This window comes from Gouania willdenowi, chromosome 9, assembly GCF_900634775.1.
Source record: "Gouania willdenowi chromosome 9, fGouWil2.1, whole genome shotgun sequence".
NCBI lineage: Eukaryota > Metazoa > Chordata > Actinopteri > Blenniiformes > Gobiesocidae > Gouania > Gouania willdenowi.
In genome coordinates, this window is record NC_041052.1 from 19,197,918 (window position 1) to 19,211,593 (window position 13,676).

Consider the following 13,676-nt stretch of genomic DNA (forward strand, 5'->3'; position numbering starts at 1 on the left):
TAAAAGTTACTAGTTATTTTCACCCCACATGTTTATTTTTGGTAATAAATCTTGCCACAGTTTCCTTGCAAACAGTAAACATCTCATATATAAACTTGAATAGGAAGGAGAGACCAAATGTTGCACAATTGGAACTTGTTTTATTTTCTACAAGGACATGTGTGACGTTTGCCAAATGTACAATTCTTTTTTCTTTTTCTTTTTTTAAATAAAATAACACTAATGAATTCCATTCGAAATAAAAAAGAAATTTAAAAAAATTAATTTTCAGGCTCTAAGTAGCTAAATTCATGAACTCTAAAATAGTGAGCCATGTGAGTAATAACATAACAGGTAGAAACTGTTAAGAAAGTAGCTCTAGGCGTTGATCAGAAATGACACCACTAAGAACATACGGATTATGTTCAACGTTCAATTAAGACAATGAAACAAAAATTTACAAAAAAATTATAATTTACTCACTAACGGTTGGGTGTAGAAATGTAACAAATTACTCAATATAAAGAAATATACTCAAAAAGTTACATTACCCATAAAAGTAACTCAATTACAATAACGTGAGTACTTGTAATCCATTACTTTCACCTCTGTCAGGAGCCTCCATGCATTGCCACAAATTACACAATGGTCTATGTAAGACCACCTTCTAGTGGTGGCAGAAAAACTCTTATCAAAAAAAGCTCAAACATGGCGAGAGCTACATGGTTCTGTGCTAGCCAAACGTACTGGATACCCTCTGCCACCATGTACTAGTGTGAAAAACACAATGCGGAACAAGACTTTGTGAGGAAATGGATTACAGTCTTAGATTCTCTCAAACATTACAGAGTTCTGTCCATCCTCTCAAACTCACGCTTTTTATTAAACTTCCATTGAGTTGTATTTCACAGTTTCAGCCTGGGTGATCAATACGTTGTATTACTGATATATGTTCAATCAACAAATGTTTGGTAGATTTATTTTTACAAAAAAGAAAAGAAAAAAAAATAAGATTGTTTATCACTGAAAATGCTAATTAATAGCAATAGCTTACATATTATCATTATTATAATTTTTTTATTATATATTATTCCTCAACAAGATTGGTAAAGTTCAGAGACAAATTTCACTGTATGGCTACATTGTATATGACATTACATTATTCTGTTTTTTTTTTTTTTTTGTTAAGTATGCAATAGTAGGGGGTACATGGCCATCAGGTTAAATGTATGAAGGGGTACGGGACTGAGAACAGATTGGGAACCACTGCCATAATGCAGTAAAGTTCACTTTATACTGTACAAAATGGTAAATAATGAATCATCAAATTTGGAAATAATAAATAAAGTGCAGATTCTAATAAAAATAAATAAATAAACATTAAAATGAAAATAAACAAATGGTCGTCTGATGCACAGGTTATTAATGTGTGAATTGGGAGCTAAAACTGTGTTGCATACCAAAAATAAAGGGGATTATTTACTTTATCAAAGCACGTTGATTCAACTATTTCCATACTAATAAAGGTTGGTTAGATAGCGGAGAGGATCAGTGAGTTAATGTTGGTCAGGAAACAGCTGTATTGGACTAGTTCAGGTGTGGTGACTTCACTAATCAAGCCTGTGCCTTTATCTTGCAGTGAGTGGCTGGACCTCGAGACCCTGTGACATCTGTGGCAGGCGGCCTGCACATCACCCATAGCTAGGATAAGATACACAGCTAACTGAGCTAACTGAGCTAAAATGAGTCAGATAGACTATAGACATAACGTGCCCGCACATGAAAACCCTCAGTCTCAAAATATTAACTTTCAAGAAAAATAATTGACATTGATTTATTGTGACCAAGCTAAAGCACTTCAGTGAATGTATAGTTTTAAATGGTTCATCCATTACATTCATAATATCGGTAGGCGAATAAAACATTATTAAATATGATTACTCACCTGTTTATGCATAGAATTTGATCACTTAGTAATTTCTGTGACAAACACAAAGATTTTTTTTTTTTTTTTTTTGCCACTAATCATGATCAAGAACCCTGAATGAATGACACCTTACAGCAAGGTATCAATGGTCCACCTCTTTTCCTTCTTTAAAATCAGTCCATGATAAAAAAAAAAAGAGAGAGTTCAAATCCTCAAAAACACTGTTTTTTTTCACCAAAAATTGTCCGACTGGTTCTTTGTTACTTAGAATCCCCATCTCAGTACCAATGTTTTAATGCATACATTGTTTTCTGGGTTATGAATTGAGATTTACACCAACATAAAATAGAAAAATGGCATTTTTTCACCAAAAATGATCATCCATCCATCCATCTTCTTCCGCTTAGCCGTTTCCGGGTCGCGGGGGCAGCATCCTCAGTAGGGAGGCCCAGACTTCCCTCTCCCCGGCCACTTCCTCCAGCTCTTCCGGGGGGACCCCGAGGCGTTCCCAGGCCAGCCGAGAGACATAGTCTCTCCAGCGTGTCCTGGGTCTTCCCCGGGGCCTCCTTCCGGAGGGACGTGCCCTGAACGCCCAAAAATGATCAAATTGGAAAAATGTTAGCACTAATCTGAAGCCACCTTACAGCAAGGTGTCAATGGTCCACCTTCTTTCCTTCTTTAAAATCAGTTCATGCCAAAGTTTTTTTCCCTCCAAATCGGTGACACCACTTATAAAATTGTAAAACTGTGAAATATCACTTCCATGAAGCTGTTTTTGTGCTGGGGCTCTTTTGACTATTCTGCTGAAAATACACGTATGATCATGAACTGTGTCTTTCTTTATTTTGTCCACACATAATAAGCTATTTAGTGGTAGTAGATTGTTTTGTTGTTGTTGTTGTTGTGATATTGCCATATTCCTATCAGATTTAAGTAAAACTTGACTACGGATATTGAGATATTTACTAATTGAATGATCCGAGGGTTAATAAAAGCTGAAGAGAGGACGCCCTGAGCATCTTTGATACATCGTCCAAACATCGTCCAAATGCCGATGTCTCCGCGACGTCTACGTAACCACCTAGCATGGGGAGAACATGCAAACTCCACACAGAAAGAACCCAAGTGTCCACCCCAGGGCTTGAACCCAGGACCTTCTTGCAGTGACGCGGACATGCTAACCACTAATCCACTGTGTACCCGATTGTCTTTATTTAATTTCTTTTTTTTTTTTTTTTTTTTTTTTTTTAAATCACTTAAATCAAAAAAAAACAATTGTGAACTTTTAATTGATTGAAAATGTTTATTTTGATTGCATAATAAAGACACAAATCTATTTTTTTTTGCCAATGTTGAGAGAGAGATTTTTAAAACTGATCCAGAATCAATACGTTGATCTCGATCCCCTCCAAAAATTTGATGGAATCGTCCGTGGCTAGTGGTCGATCTTAAAATTGTCAAAATCCGTTCAGTGCTTTTGACGAAATCCTGATAACAGACAAACAAAAAATAAATAAATAAAAAAAATACAAATTAGCACCGATGGGAAAATACGAGGTATCAAAAGTATTTAGGTAGTGCCTTTTATAGGCTACTGGTAAATTTACAGCCACATCAGGGAACAGTCCATGTTGGAATCAGATCTATTGTGTGTTCAGCTGTGTGCAAGTAACACCAAAAAGCTAAATATTGGCAAGTACTGTCAGCCCACAGCATTTACACTGCATGGCTGTGTAAAGCCTGGGATAATTACACAGAAGAAACAACTCAGTATATGTAATATATATATTTTTGGGGGGTTTTGAGTGGTCTTTATCTACACTGGGTTCTCCTTCACAGAAGATGCTCAGATCAGCGTTTTTGACAGATCATTGATAACTCTATGTTACAGGACAACCTCTGTGTCCCTCTGTGCTGTTCCAGTCCAGTTATGTCATCTCAGTGTCCATGTCATTTGGGTCTTCTTATTGACAGGTCAGCTCGTCACTGTCCCAACCTTTCTATTTAGAACAGCTGCAAAGCATGACTCAGCATTGCAACATATACAGTATATATATATATAATCCATATCTTCTATCTGTGGTGTCAGTAGAAGACCAGATTATGTTTTCTATTTGACCTGGTTAAATCCTTACCATGACAGTCAGTCAGTACCTACAAAGTTACATTACATAACTGACTGTGTGTGTGTGTGTGTGTGTGTGTGTGTGTGTGTGTGTGTGTGTGTGTGTGTGTGTGTGTTCCAAACAGTCTTGTCAGCTGATGTTATGTGAAAATACTCGTGATTGAATTCACTCCTCTGACAATGAGCACACAACACTTTGCTGATCTGATTCTTCTTATCTTGGAACACTTCCGTGAGATGATGATACCGGGAAACATCATGCTGGGTTTGTTTACAATAAGGACACTTTCAGTTCAGTCTATTGGTAGAAAACCAACCGTGACCCTGAGGTCATAATGAGGAGTGAAAATATAAGTGTTTTCACAAGCCAATGGATTCTATTCCTTACAGGCATTTATCAATAAAAATACATATATGAGATAGATATATGGATGAAGAGCAGCAGCAGTTTAACTCAGGATGATAATGTATTGGTTAGGAAAAATATGGATATACTTTTTTGTGATGTCTTTTTCTGTGTGGGTATTATATGTATTGATATGTATAGATAGATTATATACATAAGTAATATATTGGAGATATTTCTATATAAATAGCTCATAGTTTAGGCTATTTATTTACAATATTTATATTTTTAATATGATATTGAATATATAATAAGAACCACTGGTGCCTGAATGGATGGTCATTGATGTTTATTGAAAAAGGATCCCCATTTAAAGACTATTCTTCTTTGTTCGGTCCCAACAAAAATCACAAGAAATTTAAAACAAATCACAAGACAATTAAAACAATGTCCTTCATAAAATAAAATACTTTCAAAAAAGTGAAATATTTCACCTATTAAACATCAACTAAAAGAAAACATCATTCAACATCCTAACAGCTGTCGTACTATCATCAGATCTGCATTCATACAAATTCATCTATTTACAAAGTGATGAATAGAATTTCCTTTCTAATTACAGCTTTAGTTTATTTTCATTTTATTTTACATGTATTTTACATATTTAATTTAAATTTGTATTTTCTATATTTAATATGCATTTTATATTTGTATTTTATATGTTTAAAATGTATTTTATAATTGTATTTTATATATTTAATATGTAAATATAATTACGGAGAAATAAAGTGTAAACTTCTTACTCCCCCCCCCCCCCCCCCCCCCCTTATTTTTTTGTAATTTTCACACATGGATGAATTTTGTTTATGATGACGATCTCTGTTCTGTTTTCTTTCTTTTTTCACACGTTCGTAGTAAAATTAAAATTAAATTTGCAGATATGAGTTTTCATAAACAAATGAGATGTACGTAATGACGTAAGGTTAAAAGATGCTTTTCTGATGTGGGGAAAATTCAACAAAATTTTACAAAAAGATCCACACACACACACACACAAAGAGAAACAAACAAAACAAAAATATGCTCTTTTTTATTTTATTTTTTAATGCAGACGTAAAATGTTCTTAAGCCCACATAATAAAGAAAACTAACATTTCTCCATGATTTAACACAGGTGCCTGAAAAAAATACACATTTGTGGAATATTGTGGAATTTTCCTGAATGGGCTGATTATATTTGATAACTAACTCCACTCTGCCCTCTAGTGAAAGCTATATGTTCCTACAGCATCTGGTCATATCCAGAAAACATTAAATAAACACCACCCCCTTCTGCATTTATGGGTGGGTTTAAAAATGTACAGACGCTGCTTTGTTTGTAACATTAAACTTGCATCAGACTATATAACGTAACTTACTGTTTACAACTGTATTCACATATATTTCAGCATAAACATACAGTGCCTTTCAAAACATTAAATAGGAGCACAGTTCATATAGCTTTCCCTACAAGATGTATATAAGTATATAAATATACAAATATATATAATATAACAAAAGTGCTTCTCTCTCATGCCCTTATGGCTGCACATAGCGGATAATCTCACTCAAATCATAGCCTGTCACTGCAAAAGCGTAACCATCGCCATCGCAGAACTTGGCACCGCAGATCTGTGTGTCAGTCACACACTCATTATGCAAATGAGCAACCTGTAAGAAGACAATAAATAAGATAAATAAGGTAGTAGTGGATGGATAAGTGAGTCTCAGTTCAATCTGCTTTATTATTACCTCCACTGTGTTGGTCTCTGGGGTCATGGAGAGGTGCCACACCCTGACCAGGGAGTCCTCAGCAGCAGAAAGCAGCTACAACAAATAAAAAGTAGAAAAAAAAGAGGGTTGGGGTCAATTACAATTTTTATATAACAATTCTGTATTCAATTATCCATGTTTAATTACAATTCAACTATACGGTGACCTGTGTTTTTTTTTTTTTCAAATAAAATTAGGGCTGGGCAATTTTGCTCTGAAAAATTGGAGTTTTGATTAGATTTTTGATTTATTTATTTTTTAATGCACTTAAAAATGACAAAAGTGCAACTGTGATTGTCCTCAAGAGCAAAAACGCATAGAACAATCCCCAAATAAAAAGTAAATGAGGCTCTGTCTATTCAACAATTTCAAGCTTTAACCCAGGTTTAAGCAAAAGTGCAACAGCAGCTTCACAGTTGCTTCAGTTTTCTGATTAAGAAATTAGATAACTACATATTTTATAACATATGACGATACAATTACAAAAATAATAAACTCTTCCCTTAGCATCTCAGCATAGTGCAAATATAAAATTGAAAATGCCTGTGGCACACATATAGTCTACTCAAAGGGTAAACAAATATAAACACAGAGGGGGCTCGCTCACATCGTGCTACGGTAACCTACAAGGACGGAACGTGAAAAAGTCTGAAAAAACTGTGGTGGGAAAAAATTAAAAAAAATTTAAGAGAAAATACATATATATATATATTCGATAAATTGATTAAATTGATTTTTTTTTTTTTTGCCCAGCCCTAATTAAAATTAAAATTATTATTTTTCCACTGAAAATCAATTACAATTATGTTCTCTATTACTAAAGTTCAATTACAATGAATTACAACTTCTGAGCCTGAAATAAATAACCCCATACAACGTAACCTTCCTCTTGTGTTAGCTTCCTGTTAGCATCTCCTATGACGACGGGTTAGTTTTGACCCATGTCTTATATAAGCTGTAAAACACACTAAAAAATATTATCTATCATCTAATTTCTATACTTTTTCATTTCTTGGTTATCCTTGTTCGGCCTCCTTATGCATGACAATATTGGTTTTAATATTATTTAGTGTGGGGGCGTATGAGCCTTTTTCCTGTCAGTGTACCCTTAGATTATTATTTTTTTTTTTTAATGGTAAAATGATCCTGAAGAGAACTGACGGGTGGTGGGAAAACTTAATATGAAACATATTGTCATGATTGTTAACTACGAATGTGTGAGCCTTAGAACTATAACATGGTTCCACTGGTTTTAATTCAATTATAAATTACAGTTTTCAGAGAATTTCCATTCCAATTCCAATCACAAAGTCAATTATCTGAACTCAATTACAATTATAATTGCATCATGATTATCAATTACGCAAATACAATTATAATTGACCCCAACCCTGGTAGAAATACAACAAATTATACACACACACAAACACACACTTTAGTTTAGGGAACACCTATAAAAACCATTAATTAGTCGCTTATTAGCATTATTAACATATTGGTAATGAATTAGTCATCATTAAGTGCTTATTGAGGCCTTATTAAGTACTTAATAATCCCTTATTCTTATTAGGGCCTTATTATACACTTAATGGGAGTCTCGCGGTCCAAAAAGGATTAGGGTTAAGATTAGGATTAACGTTTACTCTAACGCTAATCCTAACCTTAGCATGTTGAGATCCTAATTCATATACAACAACTTCCTTACTTAATACTAATAAGTAATAAATCTGAGGTTATTGAGGGAAAACTCTTTGTAAATGGCTTACTGGTTGTATAATAAGGCCATGCAGAATAAGGCATTAATAAGTGTTCAATAATGACTAATTAAGAATCAATATGTGACTAATTTGCATGCAAATAAGCGACTAATTAATGGTTAATAGTGTTCCCTAATATAAAGTGTTACCAAAAAGGGTCAAAGATCACATGAATTCCCTGTAGTCTCACCAGTCCAGAAAAAGGAGCAATGTCCAGCGAGTAAATCCATCGAGCGTGAGCGTTGACCTCAGCGTGCAGAATTCCCGTCACTGCCTCATATAGACGGATCTGTCCCGAGCCGTATCCGGCCACCACTGTGCCTTTCCACAACTTGACTGATGAGCAGCTCATACTGGGAGTGGTGGAGAGTGACGGGGGTATAAACAAAACAAACACCCCCCCGGGAAGGAAGTGCAGAGAAAAGATAAAGGATATTACATTAGAGGAAAAGTAAATGACGGTGAATTCAATAAGAGAAGAAGAAGAAGAAGAAAAAGAGAGTAGATGAAGGCAGACGAGTGCACCATTAGAAGAGGCAACAAGGGATGTTCAAGATGATTCTTTCAATGACCAAAAAAAAAAAAAAATACAAAGCACGTACTCAAAACCGGGAATTTTGTTGAGCACCTGAAATTCCTCCCCTGACTTCCACAGACAAAGGTTGCCTCCATCATCCGCAGTAACCAGGTTAGCGATACACTCCTGAAGGAACACACACCGCAGTGAGAAAAAAAAAATAATCACATTATTGTTAAAGTTTTACATTAAAACAAACAATCATTTTCTTGCATCTTGGACAATCAGACACAGGCTCTTTAGTGCAATGTGTTACCACTCATTGATTATATCGATCAATAGATCTCAGTTAGTGCTTACATGTGATCTTACCAGCATTTTAAAGCATAGTACTTGGCAGGGTTGGGGTCAATTAGAATTGTAATCGCGTAATTAATATTTCATTACAATGATGGCGTAGTTAAAATTGTAATTGTACTTTTTAAAAAAACTGTTGCCGTCGTAATCGTAATTAAATTGTAATTGAGTTCAGATAATTGACTTTGTATTTGTAATTGCAATGAAAATTCTATAAAAATGTCAATTATAATTTTACGCAAAACTGGGGAACCGTGATACAGTTCTGTGTACAGTTCTACACATACTGTATGTCGTTAACAATTAAATTAAAATATGCTTCATATCAAGCTTTCACACATTTTACCATTTACAAAATAATGAAATCAAGTGTTATACTGGCACAAAGAAAGGCTCAGACACCCACACCAAAAATATTAAAACCTATATTTTCATTGATTAGGAAGCCAAACAAGGTAATCAATAGATAGTAAAGAAACTAGATGATGGATATTTGTTTATAGTGTATTTTACAGCTGATTTAGGACCCGTTATCATAAGAGATGCTAACAGAAAGCTAACACAAGAGGAAGGTTAACTTTTATGAAGTTATTTATTTCAGGCTCAGTAATTGTGATTTATTGTAATTGAACTTTGTTAACTTTGAGGATAAAAAAAAAATATTTTACATTAATTGTAATTGGGAAAAATGCTGGTAATTGTAATTGAACAATTACAATTATATGAAAATATAATTGTAACTGAAAAATGTAACTGACCCCAACCCTGGTACTTGGTATAAACTGATACCGAACAATACATTAAGAAGAATCTGACACTTTCTGCTCTGCTCAATGTCTCCATCTAGTGGTTAAGAGGAGAAATGACCTATATCACCTCAACAATTGGTATTATTCAGAATTGGAGCTAATTACATTACCTGGCTACCAGAGCACTCTGGGGCCATATCAGTGATGGACTCATTGTGCTCTTCCAGGACCTCTGAGAGGGTGATGTTACTTCCTTTACTGGGAATGTCGAAGACCAGAATCGCTCCAGAGGAAACCCCTGCACAAGGAGCCAAAGGAGTGAAACACCAAATAAATACTCTATGTCGTGACACAGTATTTACTACTTACCCACACATATGTAATTCTCCCACACGGCTGATATTCCTCGAGCAAAAACTGCAGTTTCTGAAATACACATTTGCAATTTGGGTTCAAGCATTAGATCAGTGGTTCCCAACCTTTTTCAGGTCGTGACCCCCTTTTTATATCACATGGGGTCATCACCCCAAGGTTGAAATACCCTGCAATAGATTTACTTGTCACACACAAACCACATTTTTAAACTAAATTTAAAAAAGGAAAAAAAGAATGTCTGTAAACACTCAAATGGTATATATATATATATATATATATATACTGAACAAAAATATAAATGCAACACTTTTGTTCTTGCTCCCATTTTTAATGAGCTGAGATGTAAAACATTTTCCATAAACACAAGACCTATTGCTCACAAATATTAACAAATGTGTCTAAATCTATATTAGTGAGCACTTCTCCTTTGCATAGATAATCCATCCCACCTCACAGGTGTGACATATCAAGAGGCTGATTAGACAGCATGATCATTGCACAGGTGTGCCGTAGGCTGGCCACAATAAAAGGCCACTCTGAAATGTGCAGTGAGGTGGGATAGATTATCTCTGCAAAGAAAAAGTGCTCGCTAGCAGATTTGTGAACAATATTTGAGAGAAATTGGTCTTTTGTGTATAGAGATCTCCCAGTCACGTGACCCCGAGCCGCGTGTCAGCCATTTTGACGGAATATGTCCGTCCGTGACTCAGCGTCACTTCATGTCATCGCACTTATTAGCATCAGAAAAATGGGAGCAAAAACCAAAGTGTTGCGTTTATATTTTTGTTCAGTAAACACGTATAAACACATAACAATTTTGTTTTAGTCCCCAAATGTACCTGTAGGTGTTTCTGGAGTTTCCAGGGCATGCCAATACACCATGATGGAGCCGTCAGATTCATAAATCTACAACAAATAAATTCATTATTGAGAACAACACTTTTGCATTGGCACTGTCAGGGTGAAAACGTTTCATCAGCTGTCCAGAAACATCAACACTGGAGAACATACAGCTGTGCTCCTCAATATGTGGGAAAGAGTCACACCTGAATGCCTTTCTGAGAGGTCACCACCAGCAGATCCCGAGAAGGGAGGGCACAGAACGCAGCCTGTGGCACAACAATTGACGAATGGAAACATTATGGTCAGCATTAAAAGGACAAAGACATGAACACAACCGCTCCGGAGCAAAACCCTATTTAAATTGTACAGGTTTACGCCTAATTTTGAAAGGTTTCTAAATGGGAGGTGTTAAAACAGTATAATGATGGTGATCAAATGTTGATGTGATACTTTATAGTTGGGATCAATGGAAATAAATTACATATCTCAACAAAGAATAATAATAATAATAATAATAATAATAATAATAATAATAATAATAATAATAATAATAATAATAACGGCTTAAATCTTTATAGAGCTTTCAATGGGACTCAAAGCATGTACAGAAATTATTATTCATTCACACAACTCATACCAGTGGTGGTAAGCTACAATGTAGCCACAGCTACCCTGGGGCAGCCAACATTCATGCAAAATTAATTAATACCTATTCATACGAGGCAACAGGGGCAAAGTGCCTTGCCCAAGGACACGACGACAATGACTTTAATAGAGTGGGATTCCCCCCCCCCCCCACTACCACTGAGCCACGGTCGCCCCTATACTATACATTCCATTAATTCATCAGTTTTTGCCTTTTACATTCATCGACTGTGATGCTACGCTTCATTCTAGTCTGGATTAAAGTCCCATCACTAAAACAAGCAAGTGTCCAATGCATTCTGTGTTTTCTTTAAAATGATTCAGACCGGGCATCGTCCCGGTGAGCCATCACCCCAAAGTACGCCAGTGCGGTCCGCTATGTTTTTGGTTTTTTTGAAGAGTGAGTGGAGGCAGATATGGTTAGAGGTGGCCGAAACTGGTCCAAACATGGTGAGAAAAGAGTGAAAAGTGACTAAAATGGGCCAAAAGCAGTTCAAGAGTGGTCAAAAAATGGGCAAATAAAGAGGAACCAGGTGGTATATAATGGCAAAGGGTAGCTTTAATGGGTAAAATGTGGAAAACAATAGTGGAAAAGGGGCAAAATGTGGCAAACAATAGTGAAAATGGGCAAAATGTGGCAAAAAATAGTGAAAAAGGGCAAAAATGTGGCAAACAATAGTGAAAAAGGGCAAAAATGTGGCAAAAAATAGTGAAAAAAGGCAAAATGTAGACCAAAACGAGGCAAAATGTAAGGAAAACCCTAAACAAGTGGAAGATATTTGGCAAAAGTTGGCTTATTTGGATGAAAAGTGGCCAAAACAATTTAAAGAAGGGACAAAAACTGGATAAAAGTGTCAAAAAGAACTTGCAAAAATTCACAAAAAAAAATAGGAAAAATGTATATTTATTCACAAAAGGTAGGTGTCAGAACTTTTTGAAAAGTGGCAACAAAAAAAAAAAATTGGACAAAAGAAATTGCAAAAAGGCCAAAGGAAATGAGTAAAGGGGGTTAAAAGGTGTCCCCCTTTTAAGGTTTTCTGGGGGAATAATAATTCAAATTAAGACATAAAAAGCCACATGTTTAATAACAGCTTCTACATGGTATGGCTGATAATGTAGTGGGCTAGTCTGGACACAAAATGCAAGGGTTGAATTTTTTATATAATAGATTTATATTACTTTATAATATTGATTTATATTATTTTATAATATTGATTTATATTATTGGTTCATATTATTTTATATTATTGATTTATATTATTGACCTTACCTGCATGATGAGGGACGTGCTGGTGGCCACGTTGGGCTCCTTGGACTGCAGCTGGCGGTGGGAGTAGTTGAGTCCGTCCCAGGACGCACTGACCATGTTGACCACATTAGCATGAACCACAGTGAAGTAGGTGAGCTGCTTGGGGGCGATACGCAACACACCCAGGTTGTTGTACAACGCAGACGCGCTGTTTTTGATCTGGAGGCTCTTTTCTTTATGATACATTGTGATGCGGCTGCTCTTATCGACCCAGCGTGTGAAATATGACGTCACCTAAATATGTAAACACTAATTAGCATATTAAGATTAAGCACACGAGCCACCGTTATCTACCAGTAAACAACAATGCAGCATATCAACATTAGCTACAAGCTAGTTTAGTTAGCGCCATTAACAGCAACACTATTAACCTTTAAGGAAAGACAACGGCTTTAATTTTGTACAACACAGGAAATAAAGCTTTCTTTTATATTACAGTTCGTTTATTCGCGATATTCAGTCATAGACTACCCGTAAAGTTTAATGAATGAACGCTGCAGCTCTCAGCAACAGGATTACCTAGTATGCGTCCTCCGCAGCCATAGAGACGACGTACGCTGACGTCACGCGTCATTCTGCGTGCTGGTTGCTACAGCAACCAAAACACGAAAAAAAACAAAGCGCTGTAAAGGTAAACAGGGTAGGTATCATCTGGTTTTGTTTTATGTAATACACGTTTTTATGTTAGTAGTGCAATGGAGACAAGCTAGTTCTCTGGTACATACAATTAACGTTTATCTTATTATATTTTTTATTACTAAGATTTGTTTGGTTTAGATAAGCCATAATTCTGTTGCTGACTGGTGGTTCGTTAGTACTTTATACTTAATTGATGTATTGTTACCAACAATTGTACATCTTAAATGTGCCTGAAATCAAAAATGTGTACATAATTGGTATTTGAAATTAGATGTTCCATCCACCCATCCATCCAT

At 35.5% G+C, this 13,676-nt stretch overlaps 2 protein-coding genes across 3 annotated transcripts in view; one reads left to right on the forward strand and one right to left on the reverse strand.

The window, feature by feature from the left end:
- Nucleotides 1-5,458: 5,458 nt before the first annotated feature.
- On the reverse strand, nt 5,459-13,410 carry wdr54 (WD repeat domain 54). Its single transcript, XM_028456700.1, has 10 exons — nt 13,261-13,410; nt 12,703-12,975; nt 10,991-11,053; nt 10,784-10,850; nt 9,939-9,995; nt 9,740-9,867; nt 8,549-8,649; nt 8,137-8,299; nt 6,169-6,243; nt 5,459-6,087 (listed from the first exon to the last, which is right to left on the reverse strand). The coding sequence occupies exons 2-10, from the start codon at nt 12,925-12,927 to the stop codon at nt 5,956-5,958; spliced, it is 1,011 nt and encodes a 336-aa protein (XP_028312501.1). The 5' UTR covers nt 12,928-12,975; nt 13,261-13,410; the 3' UTR covers nt 5,459-5,955.
- nol6 (nucleolar protein 6 (RNA-associated)) overlaps nt 12,947-13,676 on the forward strand; it is a 32,918-nt gene continuing 32,188 nt past the window's right edge. Inside the window, exon 1 of one of the 2 annotated variants that reach the window (XM_028456695.1) lies at nt 12,947-13,381. The gene's annotated coding sequence lies outside the window, so the exon portion shown is untranslated. The other variant, XM_028456696.1, reaches the window with a different exon arrangement.

Excerpts from the sequence above, each read along its gene's own strand:
- wdr54 (XM_028456700.1), bottom strand. The coding sequence starts at position 12,927 with ATGTATCATAAAGAAAAGAGCCTCCAGATCAAAAACAGCGCGTCTGCG. Across the intron at positions 10,851-10,990 it reads CCTCTCAGAAAGGCATTCAG|ATTTATGAATCTGACGGCTC; the intron begins GTGTGACTCTTT and ends TATTTGTTGTAG. Across the intron at positions 8,300-8,548 it reads AACAAAATTCCCGGTTTTGA|TATGAGCTGCTCATCAGTCA; the intron begins GTACGTGCTTTG and ends CACCACTCCCAG.